Genomic DNA, 24595 nt, shown 5'->3' on the forward strand with positions numbered 1-24595 from the left:
ATGTGGGGCACCCCTTTCTCAGTCAAATAATTAAACAAGTACTTCACTGGACGGAATAACCCCAAATCACAAAATGATCACAAGTTAACGCTCATGTTCAAGTTGTTTCAAACCTGGTCCAAATCTGTCCAGCAGTTTTGGCTGTGTTGTCAAGCAAATATTGACCATTTGTTTGTCTATGGGAAAATGAACATGGACTAGGCTGAAAGAGCCTTTTTTGTTTTCTTATAAACCTTTTTTAACAAATCTTTCCCAAACTTTACAGTCTGAGAGGGTGAGGGGGCAGATGTACATAATTGTCTGCAATACTTTCATTTGTCACATAAGTCAAATGTTATTAGCGACTCTAGGCCCTCTTCCTGCTCTTTCCTGTGAGGCTAAAAACCTTGGTGTCATCTTCGACTCCACCCTCTCCTTCTCTGCTCAAATCTCTGATGTCTCTACAAAGTCAAACTATCAGCTGCACCTCCTCAAAGGTATTCTTCCTTTTCTTACTTTCCCCCAGAAGCTCACGGCCTCCAGAGCTCTGCTCCTCTCTAGGCTGGACTATTGCCACAGCCTCTTTCTAAATCTTCCTGCCTCTACTCTTCGACCTTTACAACTTATCCAGTACAGGACTGCAAGACTTTTCCTTGGCCTCTAGCCCAGGGATCATATAGCTCTGAAATCTCTTCACTGGTTCCCTGTGGCTGCAAGGATCAAGTTCACCCTTGTTCACCCTCTCCATCGTACACAAGGCTTTCTGGGGCCTAGAACTGCTCTACATCAAACTTTCTCTTACAAAACATCGTCCTTCTCAAGCTCTCTACTCATCCACCTCCAACACTCTGAGGGTCAGACACTTCTCAAAGCAGACAGTTGGGGGCAGATCTATCTCCTCGGCTGGGGCCTCCCTCTGGAACAACCTCACTGCCTCTCTCAAACTTGAGCAGAACCACCTCTGGCTCCGGAAGCAACTTGTGACCTCCCTTTTCGCTTCCGCTTTTTCTCTTCCTCTCCCCTGCTGAGGCACCTCACTGCTCCGTGCACTGGTCACCTGGTCACCCTCTGAGCTCGGGCCCAGGCTCCTGCATGTCCAGTTGCCTTTGCGCTGCCTCGGGCTCGCAGCACTTAAGGGTCTGTATCTGCAACCCCACAGTCCCTTTTGTCTGCACTTATGAGCCACCCGCTGGCTGCACTTGTGATTTAAATGCACTTCCCCCTTGCCCTCCACCCTGGCACTTCTACCCTTCCCTCTTCCCTGCACTTGCAGGATGATCTGAATGACATGAGGCCTAGTACGGTCATTATTTTGTCCGCCTTTTGTTTCCCCCTCCTTGTCTTGTTGCGCCTGGAAACACTTATGTACAGGCGCGTTATACATTTCACATTATATCATAATGTAAAATTTCTTATTTTTCCTATGCAACTTCGACTCAGCTTAACAATACGGTGACGACCCCTGCCTTATGATATAACGGATTGAAGTAACAGAGTCCAAGACATTGAACTTCTGCTTGCTACTCTAAGTGGAGACCATGCAAAGCGTTTTTCTGCAGAAAGTGCTACGAAAGGGTTTTGAAGTGATACATAAACCCCAGGTCACCCAAATGTATCTGTTAGTTTTGGACCCATCACTGAAAAAATGTAAAATTGCATTAAGGGGACTGAAGTGCATGTAAGTGCACCTTGTCGCTCCCTTCTGTGCAATGAGTACTTTATATAAAACGAGCCGGAAGTGCCCATAGTGACATTGCTTGAATCTTATGTGGTTCTCTGGGCATCGCTCATGCTCCCTGTGTGATGTTCTAGAGCCAAGAGCTGCCACATCACAGCACACTACCGCTTGGAAAATGGACAGCGGACAGTGGTAGGGTGACTGGATACAAAAGGCAGTCCAGCATAACTCAAGCATGATTCCTAATTACATACATTGAAGGGGAAAGAAAAATGCAACATTGTATGCCTAGCAACAAAATATGCAGTGCGCCCACATCCTAAGACAGGGAGCTGCGTATTGATGCCAAGCTTGGGATAAACATCAGCGGCATGGGCTGTCCTATTCAGCAGGACAATCTTAGTCACCTTTGCTTGTTTAAGCATCTGCATCTTTTTTCATCTCTTGAATCTTTTGTAGTTCTCTATCTGCCCCGATAGCCAATCGTAGGTTTTTCCAATTTTTGGAAGCAATCATGACTACTGTTAGTTCCTCGCGTCATTTCCTCTTGGATGGTGGGGTGTATAGCGGATGAGGTGGCAGATGTTAGATTTCTTTTTGGATGGTGTGTGCATGAGCTAGTGAACAAAAACAAGCAGTCCATGCTAAGGAGAACATCGTGGACAGTGCAAAGCGAATTCAGGGAGATAGTTTGATCTGAAGGCAGCCATTTTAAAGCTTTCATTGCAGGGGGCAATAGCATCCTATGGTTTCAAACCAAAGAGCATTGACTGTTTTTATTAGCTTTATTACTTAAAGAAAGAATATGATGTGGCAAGAAATACATCAAATGTCCGCCAGTTTAAAGACCAGAATGTAAAAACATATGGGCAAAAATACGTAAAGTATGTTCATTGTACTGCTCCCTCGAGTGACTTGAAACTTTAACCAATGAAAATGTTTTGTTGTTGTGGATGAATGCTATTCAATTCATTGCTGAGATCGCTCTCTCTTGTGATCATTCCACAGGTCATCTGGTTGGGCTGGCGAGCAACGATGGCACCGTGAAGATCCTGGACCTGACCTCGGGCCAGCTAGCCAGCATGCCAGGACACGAAGATGATGTCCAGTGTATTCTATTCAACCATAAAGGGGATTATCTGCTGTCTGGGGGATCTGATGGAACAGTTCGACTGTGGTCTTAAAACAAAATGCCCGTAGGATCCGTCCAGACTGTCACCTTAGAGCTTTGTGTCTCCGACATTTGTCCTCAACCTCTGACTCTCCAGCTGTTTTGGGCTGTGACACTGCCATGGTCCCTCATTTTTGATTCCGCTGGCTAAGTCTAATGGGAGTTGTAGTCTAAAACATGGAGAGCCAAAGGCTGCAGACCCCCGGTAGATCCCCTGTGCCTTAATACTGACATCCAAGAGCTGAAGCCTGACAAAACTGGTCAGTGCGATTTAAAACATGTATATCAACCCAGCAGCTGAAAGTTGAGTAGAATTGGGATTTAATGTGTCTCTTCCAATTGGGAAGGTGACCTTGTATGAACTCCTTCCATGTCCAAGTTATAATGTACAGTAACCCAGGAAGGAAACACTATTTTATAATTTTCTAGAAATCACTTGGGTGCTCAATAATGTCTTTCAATATGTGATCTACTGTATGTTATGTTTAAAGGGTTTGGGTGATTTTTGTTTGATGGGCGTGACGTTCTGGATATTCGGAGTATACGCCTTAAGCTGGCTTTACTTAACTTTCAGAGAGCAATCAATCCCTGAAATTACCAGCGTTTTCCAATTTTTAAATAAGTTCTACCAAACCTATTGAAATATATGTGTTCCCTTCCTGCGTTGCTGTCTGATGATGACCCTATTTCCCCTGTATGACAGTGCTTTTTGGGTTCCCCTTATTCTGCTTCCTCTTGCACTTCCATGCTCCTTGTTGCATTTAATAAAGAGTGAGATCTGGACTTCTTCTAATGTGTGGCTTTTTGCAGACGTAGCCTTGTGATGACGCGTGATGCATTGCATGGGGATGGATTTTTTTTTCATGCCACGGCACAGACTGCTCCAGAGCCAGATCTGTGCCCTCCCTTCCTCTGGGCGAGAGCTGGTGCAGAGAGGGGAGCCAGCTGACGGGCCAATGGGATATGAATACGCATCAGACGTGATGCGGCCCGAGGGTGACCTTGCGTCACCATATTCTGAAAGCCCTGCGCGGATTCAGTCCCCGGGATCAGCTCTTGTGGAATTTGTTACGGAAACTCTGGATTGCAATTGGTTCGGAAAAGCAGAATCCTTGACTGAGCTGGTGTATTCACATTGGATGTAATAATGGGTAAGGGTTTGAAGGGAGCAGAGGCAAGTGAAGACATATATACCTTCACCAAGGGATGCCACATGAATTGGTGTGTCTCAGGGCAGACAATATGGTAATATCCCTTCCTATTTTCAGCACTACGCCAATCGCACCTTAGATAGGAGACTCAAAAACTCTCCTTTTGAGTTTGTGTGGTGGGCATGGATATTATGATGCGCCCCTCAGGATGCAGTTGGTCTCTTGCCCTTACCATCAAAAAGATTAGTAGTCTAAATCTGGAGAATGAATGCGTTGGAAATCTCGCGAAGGTCATGTCATGGTCACCCAACGTATGTCCTCTTCCGCCAGTACCTAAGGTCATGAACTCTGAGCCTATCTTGTACGCTCCAGTTAAATGAAATGTGTGCACACTGCTGCTAATATGAGTGGCAAAGCACATTTCTATCACAATATCCCTTAGCCAAAGCCTTCACTTGTGTGTTAGCTTTCTCTAACGTGCTATACTGTAAAAGGTGCACCTGGATGGTCATGTTTATCTATATGATACCCCTAAGCTACTTTTATTGGAGCCCACTTAATTGTTGTTTGTTTGAGGCCAATCATTCTGTGCAAAAATACTCCATGTTTTTATGCCACTGTGGCCTAGATTTTCCTGTATCCAGGTAGAATAGTTGGTATTACATCATATTATATTTGTATGTATACGGCCTCATGTCTGACTTACTGCTTCTAAGCGCTCTAAAAATAGGTAATAGTACTACCAAATATAATTGTACTTAATTTATCCTCCACAGAAGGATGAAGGGCTGATTCAGCCCTGCTGAAATGTGAACTTTAATAGTGCAGGCTGGCACATGTAAGAGTTGGGCTTTTAACTTGCTGAGCTACCCAATTGCGACACAGTGTGTTGCTTCTTCAACTGTGCAGTTAAAAAGAAACATGTATCATGATACTTACCCACTACCCTCGCCTATCTCCTCTAGTGCCTTTCAAAACAAAATAACACATGACTCCTATTACGTTTCCTAGTGGGCCATAGCAAATACTTCCTGATTTTAAGCACTGTAGTAATACGTGTTACATTAATAATAATTGTAACCAGCAAAACCAATGTATTACCAAATGCTGTGGTATGCACATTTAAGGAGAGATAGCTCAGAGGTTTAAGTTCTCACTGCTGGGATTTATGTATGATCTGCAGGTCACAGGTTTGACTGCTCAACCTTTTATCCTTCTGATTTCGACAAACGAGTATTAATGTGTGTTGCCGGCTAATAATAATTTTATGAGTGTTTTATGTTAAGTGCTTTGGTGAAAGCGCTATACCAGTAATGGATTATTATAAATGCCTCAGTGTTAACATCAATACATTCAAGCATAGGATCAGAATAATGTCATAGAATTAAATTAGTGTTGCTTTAAGTGTGACTTATGAAAATCATATCCAAGTGTTTCTTCCTTCCTTGAGATATGATTGAATCTTATTGCATACTGGCATGTCAGAAGCTGAATGCAATGGTGTTAGGCACTGTGATGATGGGGCCTTCACACAGCTTCCTGGGAGCAAAAATCGTGATGAAACCAATCTATAAGTTGTTGTATAGTGCTGACTTTGTTAATGTTGCCAGACACTGTATATGTCACTGTTCTTCCCACTCCCCATCTGGTTGCCATGAACCACATGAGAAATACCTACAAAATAACACCTGTGGGCACGCAAACTCCTGAAAAGTGTATAAGCCAGTTGGGATTTAGGCGGACACAGACAGGCAGATCGTTCAGGGAAGCTGCAGAGTGTCCATGTGACAAGGAGGTGTTTTCTGTGTGCATAACATGGCAAAGAGAGGGACACAATAGGAGCTGCAGTCATGCACCCTTTGGAGCCACCCTGCACCCTGTCATGTCGATACTGGAGGGTGAGATGAGATGATAGTAGACGAAGGAGTGGACACCAGCCTGATGGCACCAGCAAGTTAACACATATATCCGTAACAAATCGAAAACGTGGATATATTAGGAGAAGGGTCTACCCTGCGGACAGAGGGGTAACAACGTGGGCCACTGGGAGTCCCCTGTACACAAGAGCCCTGTGCCGGGTTATCACTCAGGCCTCTCTTGTAACGGCCCTGCCCTCACACCACACAGACACGCTCCCTCCCTCCTCCAGAGACCTTTCTCTCTTTCACTGTCTTCCCATTAAAAACATTGCAAGCCTAATTTTTGAGACAGTGGCCTGGTGTTTTCCAGGGCCCACACCCTTTCCTGGATGCTCCTCTGTCTGACTTACAACATGCTATAGTCTTAGTTTAGAGACTTGTATTACGTTCTCCCAGTGTATATGTATACTGACCCGCAGTGCGCACTATGTGCCCTTTTGATAAATGATGGCGATCAGCCATGCACTGTTTTAAAATAAATCATTTTGTGTTACAGCCAGTGCTCATTTCATTGTAGTGATGCATGTGAATACAGTGGCAGTTAAATGCACAGTGACTGATTAATGTGTGCTTTCAGAAATAGTTGTCACTGATGTCCTGCTGGTCAATACATCCTTCTCTCAATTTCTCACATCTATTGGGAGATGCCCTATCTTCACCTGCATCTTCATCATCTGAGTCAGGGTGTGCAATGTCCTCATCTGGAGTGTAAGGAACTCATGGTGGCAACAGTAAAGACAGACGTAAGTGATCACAGTTCAAGAGTATTTATTAAACTGTGTGATTGGGTGAGAAAAATGCCTAATCTAAACCTAAATCTCAATATTATTCCATCCCACTGTTGTATATTATAGTGTGAGAGATGAAGGGTGTCTAGTAGCGATTGGACTTTAAAGAACAGATCCTGCTACCAGTCGGGATAAAAAGTTGTGAGAACTAAAAGGAGTGTGGATATGTGGTCAGAGTCGAGAAGTTAAACAATTTTATTTTCCCCTTCTGGTGGTACCACAATTATCAGCATGGGTTTCAATTTTTATCAGTTGAATCACAACCCACTATGACACCATATGTAAGGAACTCATGATGGCAACAGTAAAGACAGACACAAGTGATCACAGTTAAAGGGTGTTTATTGAACAATATGAATGGGTGAGAAAAACACCTAATCTAAACCTAAATCTAAGATGGGAGCAAGCTACGGCAATCAAATAATAATAAATCAAATAATAATAATAAGGCAGTCCTAGTGGCATCTTGTCAAATAAAAAGGGCCTACACAAAATGAAACTATTGCCAATCCTTACCGCAAAGTTACAAAATAGTGTGCGATAATGTTCACCAGAAAAGAAAGAAGTATTCACCAAAAAATAAGTAAGGATGGTATGGCTGGGGTCTCCCTTCCCCACATTTCTTTCACGGGACAAGGCAGAACATTTGAGGATGGCACACTCCTGTGCCTCGCCAGCCTGAGGTTACAGTTCCTTTCAATGATACCAGGACCTTCTGGGGCTAAGTCTCTTTTCTTCAAAGTCTCTTGCCTTTAGAAGGCCCGATAGACTATAAAAAAACAAACAAAAAGTGTCTTCAATAAACCTTCACTTTGGCCGATTAATCTTCACCCTTGGATCCCCCTCCACCAGGCTCTTCCCTCAGTTGGACTTAGACCAACTATGGACATCCCTCAGTTGGGTTCACATTTGCCAAACAACACAGTTCACTTGGGTTTTATCACCAGGTGGTATTCACCTTCCTTAGCTTTCTTCTTGGCATCCCTCAGTCGGGCTTCACTCCTTCTCTGTGTTAGCCTCCCTCAGTCAGGTTCACTATGGTCTTTCACTCAAAACGTAACATTCAAAAGTCTCAATGTTGTTTTAAACAACTATTCACTGTGGACATCCCTCATCTGGGTTCACACTTGTCACCACAAGGTTCCCAGATATACTACTGTTTACCCTCGATTCGTAGGCAACCTTCAGTCGGGTTCACATTTGCCTATTTCACAGTTCAATCCATTTTCCTCAACGTGTCAAAGACTTTCGAGTGTACCAGGGGTTTTGCTTGGCCCTTGTATGATCACTTTGATGTCTCATGCAGTCCTCCACTAAGGCCTTGTGGTTCTCGTAGTTTCAACAAACAAAGTGTTGAGAAGGAGCCAAATGCCTCTACCAGAAATCCCGCCTCTATTTTCCCTATGTGTTGTAAGTTAGAAATTGCGACATTTACAACACCGATAATTATCCCGATACCACAGAAGGTCTTTGAAACATGGTAACTATTGGGAAAGGCCTATACGATTTACCCCCAGAGAGATGACAGCCTCTTAGGGGAGGTCCCTAAAGAAGCGTGAAGAAGTGAATGCAAGAGGTTGGTGGCGTCACAATCAAAGAAGAGAATACATAGCCTTTTGGAATATGATGACGAAAAAAAGGAATTGAGTAATAGTTTATGTGCAAAATGAAGATTGCACATGCAAAGAACATTGAAGAAAATATGTCGCTTTATAACTATACAGATGCTGCAACACAAGAAGACTAAGTAATCATGAAGGCTGGCTATATGTAGTGAATAGACTGCAGGCAGTGCCGCCAATATATATATATATATATATATATATATATATATATATATATATATATATATATATATATATATGGATATTCGATGTTGCAACTTTAGTAAGCCAGGACCTGTGAAAAAGAAGGGATGAAAGTGTGGCGCAGTCGAGATAAACAGCTGAAAATCATGGAAGGATGGAGAAGGCTGTCTGGCCCAGTGTCAAGGGTTGGGGCAGCCAAGAACTGGTTATCTATTTGAGGAAATACAAATAACGTGACAAAGAATGTGAGCTCCTATTAAGGTGCGATGGAAACACTATGAGTGCCAAGTTTTATTCATTTAATATCATTAAATGTGAAGAAAGGAGCTCAAACGCGGTATCCTGTCATGTGGGATAGTTGGAAATAGAAAAGGGGCAAGCTGCATCAAGACTTGAAAATAAGAATGTGGTCGCACTCCCTTCTATTCTCATGAGCAGTGATACTTTGCAAGGCCGTGTTCAAAGACAATTTGAATGGCAGATAGCATGAGTGATGATGGGCTAATTGGGTGGGGAGGCATGGTCAAGTCCACCCACCAGCACCTGGGGTAGCAACTTACCTGTTGCTAGCGAGCTGAATATTTCAGAAGGGTAAAAGCGTGCCAACCAATTATAGAGGGCGATGTATTGAAGAGCTCTATAGTTTGAGAGCCAATGCTGCGTTGTGTATCTAACAAATATTGAGGATGACTTGCAAAAGGGGTGGGCACAAGGTGTCCACCTGACTGTAAAGACCCAATCACAACCCATCACTATATAGAAAGTATACCTAGATGTTCCCGCTAGACCTACCACAATCCCAAATAAGTTTTCTTAGTTTGCCACATAGTATGACATCATGAATGACACGTTCTTGCTATATAAGGATGTTTTTTCATATGGTGCCTCGAGATTATGCTGTGAGACCTCCATTGATGTCTGTTGTACTCCCCGTTTTAGACAATTGACAATAAAACCACTTTTGGTTGCCAACTACCTTAGTCGGTCTGGTTATTGGCGTGAGAACTCTTCTGCACCCCCAGTGTAAACAAAGAGCATTTTAAGAGATAAGGCCCGGGATTCCTAACTCAAGAAGTTTTAGAAGAACTTGTCTCACACCCAAGTCGGGATAAACTAGGCTGCGCATAAACAGGTTTAAGTTAGGAGACACAGAAAAGGAGTACCATGGTGTAAATGTAAATACAAAAGAGTCAACTAGGTTGTCCGTCTGTCTATGTGTTTGGTTGAAGTGGAGATAAAAAGTTATTGCCTATTTTAAGGTCATTGTCGGCGCTGACCAAACAATAGGTTGAGGTTATTATAAAACAGAGGTTTTGAGCGGCAAGTGTTGGAGCACACTCATATTTGTTGTTTTTATAAACGTATCTGTGTAAACACTGGTAAGTATTGACAATCAATTGAAACTCGTCACAATGGGAGATATTACTCCACTCCACTGATCAGCTGTGCAAAACGCTGCCAAAACACATGCCTAAACTCCAACAGTACAGTGCGGAGTGGGTAAAGGGCACAGCAGACAAAATGTTCATGCCATGGCCACAAGGGGGAATGCTGTCAAAAGTGGTGTTGCAACACATGACCACATACTTGCACGCTGCGTACACGGGGAACAAATTGGAAAAGAGGTTAGCTATTTTAGTGCTCTGGAAAATGTACCAAGAGGAGAGCTAAGATCCACCGCCTGAGGAGTGGATGCTTACTCAGTATAGGGAGGAAGGGGTTGAGCCTTCTGCTTCCTTTACCTCACCTGAAGTGAATGGCAAAATTACAGAAGACATAGGATTGTTTCTGTAAAAGGAACTAAAAGCGGCAACAGGTTATAGTAATCTGATATATGAACCGCTGGCTTATGGCAGTGACAATAGTCCAGAAGAGACCAGAAGGAAGGAGGAGATCTTTAAGATCATGTAGAACAAAGAGGAGAAAAGTGAGTGATCGAATATGACAACAGACATAGAAAGAGAGATTAAGAGATGGAAAGGACAGAAGGATTTAACCAAGGGGGACTAGTCAGAAGAGTGCCTCCTATATGTTGGACTTGTGGGATGACAGGGCATATTGCGCACGCATGTGGAAGCTAAGGGTATGTACAGAATGGTCAATTCTCAAGAGGGGGACAGCTTATCCTCCAGCATATAGCTCGCAAGCTAGGGATGGGTTTGCTCAAGATCAGACAGTGTATCAGGCACAAGTGCTGCAAATATAACAAGCACTACAGCCACAGGGTGACTTAATGTGTGCAGTACTATCAGTGACACATGACCCCCAAGAAGAACCAAGGGTTGATGTGACCATAGGAGGCAAATATTTTTCTTATCTAGTAGACACGGGGGCTACTTGTTCATGTATATGAGAGGGAAAATACCCAATGTCGGGGTTTGCCATGAATGGTCAGGGATTCTCTGGAGCTACAAGTGGAGTTTCTTTTATGGATAAATTACCAGTCTCCATGGGAGAGTGTGGTATGTCTGTTCCATTATTGTATTCAAAGCAGAAACCAGTTCATATTCTAGGATGAGATTTAATGACAAAGCTGAACTTGATGATTTCTTTCACTGATGAAGGTCTAGTGTGCTCTATTCCAGGGATACATTATATGAACTTGGGCAAATTTATATTGGCATTTACAGGGCAATTGGCTCTGCGAGGAATGCCACTAGAGCTAGAAGTCGTTCTTTTCGGGGTAAGCATTTTGTTGACATGGCTACCCGGCTTAGTGGGAAGGATTATGAGAATACCTGATGAATTCTTGTTCAGGCCACAGATTCCTATGGACATAGATGGGGACAGACTATTCCCCTAGAGTTAAATGCAGCCATAGTAGGAGGCGAAATGGCAATGCTCGAAGGAACAGATGACCAGGGCAGGCATGGAGAACAGTGATTGCCATTGGGGAACTGTGTAGACTGACTGATGTCACTGATGATGATATGTTTAGAGATGATCTAACAGATGATGAAGTAATATTCGAGATGAGTATTACATATGGGATTAGAATAGAAAAAAGAGAGATCCCACTGTGAATGGCAATAGTGCAACAGCACCCAGCATTTTTTGATGAAGACTTGGAGAAGGTGCGAGGCACTTTATGGACTACAGGCCCCTCTGGCATAGGCCTATTGAAGGGGATAGGGGAGGTTGAGATAAAGTTGAAGCCAGGAGCAATTTTACCTTGAGTAAGACAGTACCCCATGCCCCGAGAGGCAGATGAAGGGTTTTTAAGACTATTTCAGCACTGATTGAAGAATGTATTCTGGTACCGTCAGAATCATCATGCAATACCGCAGTGTCTCCTATCAAGAATTCAGCGGGCGGGGGGGTCATGGAGATTCATACCAGAAAAGAGACAGATTAACCAGATTGTAGAGGCAGAGATTCCTTTAGTTCCTAATCCAGCGATGATATTATGCAGTATCCCATTAGAGGCATGATATTTTACAGTGATTGAATTGAAAAATGCGTTTTTCTCAATCCCGTTGCACAAGGATTCACAAGACTTGACTTCCTTTTCGTTCCACCAGACTCGCCTGAAACATACTAGGCTGCCCCAAGGGTACTGTGAGTCTCCATCAATATTTAATAGAGTCCTTCAGATGGACCTGGGCAACATTGATTTGAAGAGCATTGTAATACAGTACATAGATGACATTCTGATTTGTAGCACTACAAAATATGAGTGTAGACAAGACTTGATTCAGTTAATGACTATCCTAGCAGACAAAGGATATAAGGTAGACAAAGATAAGTTACAGTATTGTCAAGAAGAGGTGTTGTATATAGGCCAGTTGATCTTCCATGAAAGAATTAGGGTCACACCTGAGAGAGCTGAGGAGATTGTGAAAACTGCAAAACTGCACACAGTGAAGCAAATACAGCTGTTTATGGGACTGTGTAGTTATGTTAGAGCATGGGTGTTTGATTATAGCTCATACACAAGGCCCCTTTGAAAACTCTAAAGGAAGCACAGGTAAACAATGAGAAATTAAAATGGTCTCAAGAAATGGACAGAGGGTTTGAAGAATTGAAGAAAGCAATTTGTACAGCTCCAGTTTTAGGAATTCCCAATTATTATAAGGAGTTATTTTTATTTTCACACACGAATAGGACAGTTTTGACAGCAGTACTTACACAGAGGACTACACTAGGTTTAAACCTTTGGCATACTACAGTGGGATTCTGGATCCAGTCATGAAGGGGCACTTTCCTTGCAAACAGTCGCTGGCAGCAGCCGCATTCACGATTGAGAATTCTACCAGTATTGTTATGGGGGTGTTCTATGACACTCTTTGTGGAGCATGCTTTGTTTGCTATTTTGGAAACACCTAAGGGTACATTGACATCTCAGAGAGCCTCTGCTTATGAGGTGATCATATCGAATCCAGTGATTAAAATAGTCAGATGTAAAATAGGGAACCCTGCCACGTTTGTAGCTGAGCCTGTGACAGGGGGCGAGTATGTGCATGATTGCGCAAACTACAAAGAATTCTACAATGACATCCCGTGCGTAAAGTAAAATGCATTAGCAGGGGGGAGATTCTCTTTATTGATGGTTCTTCAAAAATCGATCAAACTAGTGGGCAAAGGCATTCTGGCGCAGCTGTGGAGAGACATAGAGCAAATGGCGAGGGTAGCAAGTGCAACTGTCTCACTTTTCAGCGCAAGCAGCAGAATTTGGAGGGCAGGAAGTGACAGTGTAAAGTGACTCCGCCTATGTCACATCAACCATACACACAGGATTAGCATGTTGGAAAAGGAGTGGCTACCTCTGAGCAGTTGGCACTCCAGTGCAGCACGCAGCGTTATTGGACAGGCTTATTGAGGCACTACAAATCCCAGTAACCATAGCGATAGTTAAATGCGCAGCACACACTAAGCAAATTGAATGTATTTCTCGCGGACATAAAGCCGCAAATGTAGAGGCCAAAAGGGTTGTATATTCGCCAGATACTTCAAGTTTTGATACTCCAGATGTAAAGGAGAAAGTAGTCATGATTATGGTAGTGAATGAAGGGTTTAATCATTTACCAGGAACACAGTTGATGTAAATTCAGGGCAGTGCACCACAGGAAGAGCAAGAGTTATGGAACTGAAAGGGGTGTTCTTCATCACCCTACGGAGCACTATGGCGACAAAACAGCACTGGAAAGCCAGTGATGCCAGTAGCATTATTAAAGGTAGTGCTTGAGCTGCTGCACTGCTCTGTGCATGTAACTATGGAGAGCCTCCCTACAACTATTCCGGAGAACTGCTTTGTACCGAATCTGTTAGAACACGTTCCATTTTATGTAGTAAATTGCAATGTATGTCAAAAGTTTACAGCTGGGCATACACTGCAAACGATTAGAGGAGTGATTCCTCGACCGAATTGTCCTTTTCAGCATTTGCATATTGACTATATTGATATGCTGTAAGTATATAGTGGATACAGGTATATGATAGTGGTGGTGTGTTCCTTCTCCATGTGGATTGAAGCAGGTCCTTGTGCATACCCTGATGCCACTTGCTCAGCTAAGTTTTTAGTATGAGAAGTCTTTGCAAGATGGGAAGTGTGTGAGGTGCTGTCATCTGATAATGGGCCCCATTTTGTTAATTAAGTATTTGAACAGATTAGTCTTATATTGAATGTTAAGAACCCGTTTTATTCTGCTTAACGCGATATGTGAGAGATTCAGCGGTCTTCTTAAAGAGAGGATTGCAAAACTTAAATTGACACCAAAGAAGGGGTGGCTGTATTTCCTACCCCAAGCTTTATATGCATCACCACCTCACACCCCACGAGGTAATGACAGGGAAGCAAATGAGAACGCCTTTGTCTCCTCCATCGAGGAGCAGAAGTGATACCCAGAAGACTGCAGAAATGTTAGGAAATGAGTTGTGTGTATTTTACATGTATGCAGTGGCGTTGCTATGGGGGGGCAGTGCCCCCCTCTGAAATCCTGTGCCCCCCCCTTGTAGCTCCCCACCTAAGGCGAGCAGTGACCATGTTCTCTGTTCATGGTGTTATGTGTGACACTCACTGAGGCAAATGTCTGCATATCACATGGCAATACTTTTGTCTCAAAGCAGTGATGCAGCCCCTCTCATCAGAATGTAGCAGACGAAATGGCTAATGATGGGCCATTAGTTATTGAATGGTTTTGTGCCTGCATTCTGATGGGAGGAGAAGTGCAGTGGGGTGTGGGTAGTTGGTGTGCACAAACAGGGCCATCACGAGGTGGGGTAGGAGATGCAAACTGCCCCGGGCCTCGCACTTTGGGGGGGGCTTGCAGCGCTCTTCCCTGGGGGACCACCAGGCTGAGCCCTCGGAAGCACACTGTTGCTTTCCTCTGCCCTGCATCGTCTATGGCGTCCACGGACAGAGGCTTGAAGTCCACAAGGGGAGTGGAAGGGATTCTAATCTAACAAAATAAGTTGCGCAGCGTCACCAAAGAGAAGGCCCCTGTAGGTATTTAGAGTAGGGTGACCATATTTAATAAGTAAAAACCTGGAAAGGGCAACTATCATAAAGGTAGGACTAACTCTTGAAAGTGACAATCAAGGCACTATACTCCAGTAGCGTTTGGAAGAGAAGGGGGTTTAAGTCTTACTGTTCAAATAAACAAATACAATTTATTTATCACAAATTAACACCAACTTAATTTGTAAAGACAACATTTCTTTTGTGCGAGAATATTAATTCCTGCTGCCAGCTATGAAGACCTACTACTAAAAACCGGACCCACTGCAGTTTCAAATGGAATCATAATCTTGAGAAAGGGGGACAGAGTACCAAATTTCAGGACAGTCCCGGCAAAACCGGTACATCTGGTCACCCTAATTTAGAGGCAGCCACGGCAGCTGTGGCTTTACCCATTAGAGGACAGAGTAGTGGTGCTCAGATGTTTGTCTGCGGTTTGGCTGGCGCAGTCCCTCCAAATGCCTTTTGGGAGCGGCAGGTTGGAGGACTGTGGGCAGGAAGGTAAGTGTGAGAACATGTGGGGTTTACGACCTTTGATCTCAGTAGCAAGTTCTGCAGGCTGTTTTCAGGGATGTCATGAATACTTTTATGAATGGCTGTACTTACATAGCTGACAATGGCACTTTCAGGTGTCTGTGCACTTTACCATCATTTGACAACACGAGTAATATTGACCAGCAGCCTTGGTTCTCAAGTTAATGGCCATGAAGGGATGAAAAGCTGATTTGATGATTACCAAAAGCAGTGGTACTCATTTTATCCAGCTGGCGACGACGAAAGTGTGAGGCAGAAACATGTGATCTGAACCTTTGATGTGCAGCTATTGCACACGTTTACACAGTGGGCACCTTACTCTGTGTTAGACAGAATCCTGTGCAGTTCCCTTGGGGAACTCTGCAAAAAGATTTAGACTACAGGAGTAAGCAGTAAACCCAATTGGTAGCAGCCTGCACCACCCAGATTTACCTGGTAGCTGTGGCTGAGCAGTCAGACTTCTCTCAAGATGAGTAGGGCGGTATACAGAGGATACACAATAGGACCAGAAATACAGTGGAGCAAACAAACACTGACCAGAGCTTTGTATCAAAAGTATATAATTATTTATTTAAAACACACTTTAGGAAATACGCTAAGCAATATAGATCAAAGCAAGTTCAAACACAATCAGAAAAAGTAAACACACTTCCCTGAATAATTATAGACAAGTCTAGCTCAAAACACCACTATTTGTAAAACGGATGCGCGCGCTTAACTTAGATGGCACTCCAATAATTAAGTTAGAGGGAGAGAAAAAGACAGGTCATCAAAATAAAACAGTTCCCAACACTTTTCTAAGACCAGAGCAAGCTAGTGAAGGCAGAGTCTACTGTAGAACCAATGTTCATAGGCCAATGCCACTTTACATGGAGCAAGGCGAAATGTGCCCAAGATCACACAGTTTAAAAATGCACTCAAGTCTTTGCAAAATGTTCAAAAGAGGTTGGTTTGGTGCAAAAGGTGAAGTTAGAACGTCTGGGGGCCAACCCAGTTGGAAAGCCAAGGATTTAAGGGTCACCTTTAGCGATCCGTGGAAAGGGAGGCGAGGTGGAACACAGTACCTTTAAAACTGAGGAAGCTCCAGCGGTGGCAGTTGTTCCTGGCAGCGGGTGCAGTTCGTGGTTTCAACCAGGGAAGGAGAAGATCTCGTCGAGGAGGAAACTTGGAGTCGTTGCACTGCCCAGGGATGAGACCAGCCGCGGAATTGCTCGATCGGTTAAAAGGTGCGTTCCTTTTATTCACGGTCCCAGTGGACCGAAGCTTGGCTATCTGGCCGCCGGGTGCTTGGCACTGGCGATTCGACCAAGGGACATCCTGGAAGGCGAATGTCGAACTGGTTGTTCCCACCAGCTCAGGGGAGAAGACTCTTGCAGCAGAAGATCTTCTCTTGTCGCCGGGGAAGTGGTGAGGTTGTTGCAGCAGGGCTCCACCAGTGGTGTCGTCGTTGCAGATGGCTCAGCTTCTCCCCTCTTTGGATTTCTCAGGTCCAGTGGCGACTACTGAAGTTCCAGTACCAAAAGCCCTGCTTTTATGCCGAAAACCCCCCATTCAACAGCCTAGCTGTCACTCATACATGCTAAGTTACAGAGACGGACACATATGCCATTTTGTAAAAGAGTTCTGGTGAAAAGACCCAACCGGCAATTTTATATTAATTAAATAAACCAGCGGTATCTTTACAATGCACCAAAGAATTGGTGCGTTTAAAATGAATGGGAAAATCCCGGTGGGATATTTCACGTGGTAACCACTGCCACCAGCCAGAAACTTGACAAGGGGGGACTGGACAGTGCCCCCTTGGAAACAGACCCTGGGGCAATCTAATTAAACCCTTCCAGTACTTCCACATTATGATGGTTTGTACTGGTTCTGTTCACAATTTTGGACTAATAAAGCCAATGGTGACTTTACATGTCCTGGGAGACAGTAGTCAGTCCCAGGGTATGGAGTCTGTTTGGGGGTCACTATGACACCCCTGTGTTACTGCACGGAGGGTGCTGTGTAACACATATACCAAAACAGATGACACCCTATGGAGTAAAAGACCCCATAGCCCATAAGCACATATCAAGTCAAAGACATACCTCAAATCATGCCTAAGAGTGGGAGAAAAAGAGTCTCACTCTTAGCAGGAGAAAGAAACAAACCCCATAAATCCAGCAAAACTGCTGGGGGACTCACTAGGATTGGGAAATTAGCCTTATAAGAGAATTCTCCCTAACACTCTGCAAGCTGTGCCCAACATAGCATGCTCTTTTCCATCAATGGCACCACAGTAAGCAGACCTGCCCTCACCTGGTGCCACAGAGGTTTTCAGCATACATTTAACAGTAGTTGGGCAAACTATGGGTTTCTGTTACTGACAAACATTTCCCTGAGGCAAGCCCTGCACATTTTATATTGTGAATTTACTCTGGCAAGCCATACAAACCATATGCTATTTGTTATCTCTCTGTGTGTGAGATCGAGTGCAATCTATTCAGAAAGTTGATTTAGATCAGTGCTCGTCAAACTTTCTCAGTCCTATCTTGAGTACTTGAGTAAAGATATTGTTTCTGACACCCCCACCCATGGGTTGGCCCACCTAGTGGGTCCAAAGGATGTCCAAGGGGAGCCCCAGACTCTTTAAAATATAAGACGATTTTCTGCTGCATATATTTTCTATTAAAAAAACAGTCACCTTAATTCTTTTTTAAGAGTCCACTGCCCGCCGATCCCCTCCCTCTCACCCCTGCAATATCCTTCGGGTCCACTGAGGGGGGGCCAAACCCCCTGTTTGAAGACCACTGATTTATATGGTAGAGAGTCACTTACTTGTACGGGTGTATCTAACTTCTTTGCACATTCAAATGAAACTATTCTGGTGAAGCTTCAATGTTACAAGAAGTTAACTCTCTCCTTCATTTCTGAAACGCCACACTTAGGGACTGCTGTGAGAATGAGCTGTCTCATGTCACCACTTCCCTTCTAATCACTCTCCTGGCATTCAAGTGCTAACCCCAAACCACGATTTCAATTGTGTACAAATGTATGCATATGAATGCAGGTGCTAACAGTGAAATGCTTTGTTAGTAACTGCTGTGGCCTTTGTTAACAGCGAAGCCCAGGCACCGTTTAACATCTGTGACTTGTTCCATATGACCTTGGCTCTGTAGGTCTGCCATGCGTGGGCAGAGCCAGCCTCAAACTTTTGGTGGGGCTGGATGACAGTTTTGAAAGCAGATAGTGAGTGAGGCCAATGTGGGGCCAATAAACCCATTACGCTGTCAGTCTCCCCACCCAGGGATACCGTTTGGACCTTTCAGCTTTTACAGCTGCCCCCATGCAGTCTTATGACACAGAACCTACTGGTAATCTGCATCTTTTAACCACCTAGCTGCATTCGTTTGACTTCATTATTGATTTAAGCACTCCACAAGTACCTTGACCTATTTTGCCAAACTGTAAGGCAAGGGGTACCCCCCAAACATTACAAATAAATGGGCCCATATCAGCCCTATACGAACATCAGGGTTTCATTCCATAACCGTTAGGTCAAGAAGTGATATCACAATACAAACGGTTCTTATGAGGAAAAATTGCTACAAACTAGTGTCTAGAAATGCTGGTTAGAACTGGATGCAGGAAGGGGAAGAAGGGAACCAACGTTGTGTTGCTATCTAGCCCTTATTAGGAAAAAACCCTGTCCCTACCCAGGGTTGTCTATCCATAGGCAGCGTGTGGTGCAACGGCTATCTGATAGGGATAGGGTAGCAAGAAAACTGTCCCTCAATCTACCAGAAATGTGGACGCCCGGACCTGTATTAGAGAATTCTGGACACAGGATATGACAATGAAGAGCAACCATAAAAAACACCACAACACTCCAATATATCTTAGTGCGGCAAAGCTGCTAATTAGATCACTGCCCAGCACAGCTAAATAGCTTACATGAGTGTTCCAAAAACCATGGGATTGTCTATGTATGCTTTATTAACCCTAAGGAAATTCTAGTTAAGCCTCATGATCGAGTGGTAATTCTAATGAGCATCTAAAAGGGCAATGGTGTTGGTACATTGATGTCTGTAAGTGTAAACCACTTTAAAAGGCTCACAGTATGTGAGTAATGAATGTGGATCATATTATTTGTAAAGTATCGCCCCTTTATGTTTGTCGATATATACACAAAGGCCATGGTACCACCCATGGCCAGAAAGGTCGACCTGTTTCGATGGAGTAGGGTGTTCAGACCATCTTCTTCAGGACAGTTTATTCAATCAAGCGTCAAACTGCGTGTGGAGTATGTAGATACTGCAGAAACTGGGGATAACAGCCTTCAGATTGAAGCGCAAGAAGCGAGCCGCATGCTATTTCACCTTCCCTTTAGCCACAAGTCGTACCTTTCATCCCAATTCAGAGGCTCTTTACTTTCATAATGCTATGCTAATCACTGGAGACATGGGTCTTCTAAAAGCTGAGCCCAGTCGTTAGGACTTTAGCTTTATTAAAGTGAGTCTGTTGATATCGCGTGGGCAGGCCTGTGTCCTCTGCATGATTGATTATTCTGCCGCTCGTTAATGAGTGCTTAAAAATAAGCAAATACAAAGCTCTGTCAAAGGCTCTTGATTTCGCTATCAAATCTATGGGCTGGCAACACATCGAGAAATGCATTCTGCCTCAAAGTTGGAAGGCTTCAGCCCTCTCTAGCCAGGAGCTGGCACCACCCAACAAAGGCCAGCATTTCAGGAGGGGACAGGAGCCCGATTTGCTCAATGGTGTTGCGCCACTACATGGCATTATTTTTCGTTTGGGTTATTAGGGGGCACTTTTGGGCCAGCAATAAGCCAAAAGGATTGCTTTAGAGAACAGACAGTAGTGGAATTTAACTTTTTTTACTTGGGCATTCCACCTAGGGCAGGGAAAGGGGCCAGGTCCAGCGAGGGCTAGATTGGGAGGGTTTAGGGCAGGTATTTTAGTGACCCCCATGAACATTTGCCTCTTCCCCTCAGAGAATTGAACAATTTATGATGTCAGCAAAGTACAAAATCTGCACCCCCTTTGAACCTACAAAATGCACATACATATTTCCAGTACAGTGCAACATTGACAAGAGATTGCACAGGGCTCCTACTCAGACCCTCAAGTGGTCCTCTGGGGAAGTGTTTCAAATCCCTGCCCGACATAGTTTAAAACACAAACACATATAGATTTCCCTGGATTGTGGAGCTAGATCTGAGATCCGGGGAGATATTTTCATAATGACAGCACTCAGTACAGCTAGGCAGAAATGGCATATGGGGAGGGACAAAAAGCTTGTCGGTGTTGTTTAGTTATTTGCCCACCATTGAATTCCCATGGCCATGCTAATCCCTATGGCAATTCCCACCCAGTTCCTGCCTGCCCCCACCCAAAACACCTCATTGGAACTCTTTGAGCAAGCTTTAATCAAACCATGCCCTCAAAGTGTCTGCAAGCGTTTTCTCCAAGGAGTCTTGTTAAGAGTTAATGATTTAATTGCTGTAGTAAACACGCTACTGGTGCAATATGCATTTACAGACCAGGTCTGTTTTCAGCCACTTGATTTAAAAGCACCACATGTCTTTCACAAAAGTCCTGTTAAAAACCAGCATTGGTCAAAGCCAAAGGTTTTGGCTTATGCATAAGTAGATGTTCAAGTACTCGCACCATTTTGCACCTGCTACCATCAATGGCCAGTTAATACCAATACAGTAGTGCCTTTCCCATGCCTACATGAAAGCCCAAACTGTTAGCATTGCCAATTTGTTTTACTTTGCCCTTGATGCACAGGACCATGCATCAAGGGTAAAGCAAATATACTACTTGGCTTAACTAAACCATATTGAATATAGGTGTTAGAATTCTTCCTCTTGGACTTGGCCCTGTAGTGTAGAAGAAGAATTCTTCCTGCTAATATATCACTTTGAATGTGCAAATAAACATACAAAGCAATCTATTGACTGGAAGATAGGATTCCCATCGAGACCTCGTGGCTGTAGAAAATAAACAAGAATGATCTGATTAGAACAACTGACAATGGGTACAGAAATCAATTTCTCTAAAGTTACTCCAAACTAACCTGACTAATGTTTAGAGACTTCACAACGGATAAAAGGAAACCCAATAGATGTTCAAGTGAGACCTTCTTCCTAGACACAGCGGAGGCTGTTCCGCGGTACTGCAGCGGCTCTCCCACGGTGCAGAGGCGGCTGTCCCACGGTGCAGCGGAGGCTGTCCCACGGTGCAGCGGTTCCGCGGTACTGCAGCGGCTCTCCCACGGTGCAGCGGCGGCTGTCCCACGGTGCAGCGGAGGCTGTCCCACGGTGCAGCAGCGGCTGTCCCACGGTGTCCAACGGTTATGTTAGTCTCTAAAACGCGGAGGTGAGATAATGTCTTTACCGAGTGCAAAACAACAGAAGGAAAACCAGAGAGTTGCCAAGTACAAACCGGGTCGTAAATCCAAGCGGGCAAGAACAGGAACAAGAGGGAAAAAAGGCCAGACGTAATCGAGGGACAAAAGCAAGAGTTCGTTACCAAGAAGACAAAAGTTTTCAAAGCAGGCAAGGATGATCCAAAAGAGTAGTCGAGGCAAAAGCCGGGTCAGGAACGTGTATTAAATCAGAACAAGAAAAAGGCCAAAAACCGAACGCCAAAGAATGCTCGATCAGAAGCACTGAACAATGTGGAGGCGTGGTTTAAATAGTCCAGGTCACCTGATCAATGCCGTGATCCCAAACGAACGTTGCGCTTCCTTAGCAACGTATCACGTAGTTTCCATGGCAACCTCCATTCACTGTGGCGAGTAGTGCTCCGATTCGAATGTTCTCTTACTGCATTAGCGGGACCAAAATTGCGTGAACCAACGCGCAGCGGTCCACGCATGACAGTACCCTTCCCTAAAGAACGACCCCGTTTCCTTGAGGCCCAAAAATCGGAGATCAAACGGGGAGCATGAATGTTCTGGACAGGCTCCCAGGTCCTCTCTTCCGGACCATAACCCTCCCAATCCACATAATACATCCTGACCCCTTTGGATACCTTGGTGTCCAAAACCCTACGCACTACGTACTCCTCTTCCCCTTGCACCATGATTGGAGGAGGACGAGAAGGAAGGGTAGTATCCGGTAAAAAAGGTTTGACAAGGGAAACATGAAACACCGGATGCACCTTCCACTTTGCAGGTAAAGACAAACGCACTACCACAGGATTAATCACCGCCGTAACAACATATGGTCGTATAAAACGCGGAAGAAACTTCCTCCCTCCAGGTATCCGCAGATTCTTGGTGGATAACCATACCTTATTGTCTACTATGTAAGCGGGAGCCGGAGAACGATGGGCATCTGCGAACCTCTTAGTGTTAATCTGCGCCGTCTCCAAATGTACTTTCACCCGTCGATGCACTAAACACATGTGTTGAATGCAGGACGATGCCGCCGGATGGCGTGCGGGCAGGACAGGAGAAGCAGGCAACGATCTAGGATGTCTGCCGAACATAGCAAAAAATGGTGAGGAATGCGTCGATGTATGCAAAGAGTTGTTATAGGCGAATTCCGCCATAGGGAGTAATGACAACCAATTGTCTTGATACTGGTGCATAAGGCAACTGAGATATTGTTCCATGGTGGAGTTGAGACGTTCCGTCTGTCCGTCTGTTTGAGGATGGTAAGCAGTGGAATATCTATCATTGATGCCAAAAGAGGCAGTGAGCGATTTCCAGAAATGAGAAGTGAATTGGGGACCTCTATCTGTGATGATAACAGACGGTAGCCCAAAACGACGAAAGACTTTCCTGAGAAACAGATCTGCCAACTGTGGGGCAGAAGGAACACCTCGACAAGGTACAAAAAGAGCCATCTTGGTGAAATAGTCGATGACCACCCATATGGTGTCATAACCACAGACCGGAGGCAATTCGACCAAAAAATCCATTGAAATCATGTACCAAGGATAATCTGGAATCGGCATGGTCTGTAGAAGTCCAACAGGTTTGGAATTTGAGGTCTTGCACTGGGCGCATATATAACAATGAGCAATATGAACGGCCACATCCTTTAACATAGAGGGCCACCAGCACCAACGTTGTAGAAGATCAACGGTCTTCTTGTTACCCGAGTGAGCAGCCAACTTGGCATCATGACACCATTGGATAGCTTTCTTCCTGCTGCCCTCATCCGGAAGGAACAATAAACCATTGATATGGGGTAAACCCTCTACAATGTTGAGGTTAAGTTCCGCAATGTCTGTGGGGTGGGTCTTTACCCAATCACGTAACTCATTACAGAGAGAAGACTGGAGCGTACACCCACAAATCACCTGATGTGGTAAAAGAAGCGGACCGTCTGATCTAGGGGGAGATGAATCCCCATGTATACGTGAGAGTGCATCCGCTTTAGTGTGCAAGGAACCGGGTCGATATGTAATGGTGAAATCAAACATGGAAAAGAATTCATGCCACCTAGCATGTCGGGCCGTGGAGCACTTGACGGATTGTAAGGCTACCAGATTTTTATGATCAGTGAATACCTGAATTGGAAAGGCTGACCCCAGTAAATGATGTCGCCAAGTCAAAAACGAGTCACGTACTGCTAGCAACTCCCTTTCTGTGATAGTATAATTCCTTTCATGAGGGGTGAGTTTTCTTGAATGGAAGGCCACTGGATGCAATCCTCCAGTTTCCAGACATACTTGAGACAGAATGGCACCAAGAGCGATGTTAGATGCATCAGCTTCTACTACAAATGGTAATTCAGGATTTGGGTGTTGTAGTACCGGTGCGCTGGTAAACGCCGATTTAAGACTTTGAAAAGCTCGATCACAAACTTTATTCCAAAGGAATGCTACTTTGCTGCTAGTCAACGCGGTCAGTGGAGCAACCAAGGATGAGAAATCTTTGATGAATCTCCTGTAAAAATTAGCAAAGCCTAAAAATGATTGTAATGCCTTCAACGTCGTGGGTACTGGCCGTTCCAAAACTACCTTGACCTTAGAGGTACTCATTTGTACACCTTTACCGGATATCTCATACCCCAAGAACTCGACTTCTGTAGCATGAAAGATACATTTCTCTAATTTAGCATACAAACAGTTATCACGTAGCCTCTGAAGGA

General features: G+C 44.3%; 1 protein-coding gene across 1 annotated transcript in view; it reads left to right on the plus strand.

Moving 5' to 3' along the window:
- The window catches only part of SPAG16 (sperm associated antigen 16), a 2683085-nt gene extending 2679474 nt beyond the window's left edge, over positions 1-3611 (plus strand). Inside the window, exon 16 of the mRNA XM_069615929.1 lies at positions 2666-3611. Coding sequence (XP_069472030.1) covers positions 2666-2841 — 176 coding nt within the window. The 3' untranslated portion in view covers positions 2842-3611. The remainder of the gene's footprint in view (positions 1-2665) is intronic.
- Positions 3612-24595: the final 20984 nt, after the last annotated feature.

Source organism: Ambystoma mexicanum, chromosome 9 (assembly GCF_040938575.1).
Source record: "Ambystoma mexicanum isolate Mex_15411 chromosome 9, UKY_AmexF1_1, whole genome shotgun sequence".
NCBI classification, from domain to species: domain Eukaryota; kingdom Metazoa; phylum Chordata; class Amphibia; order Caudata; family Ambystomatidae; genus Ambystoma; species Ambystoma mexicanum.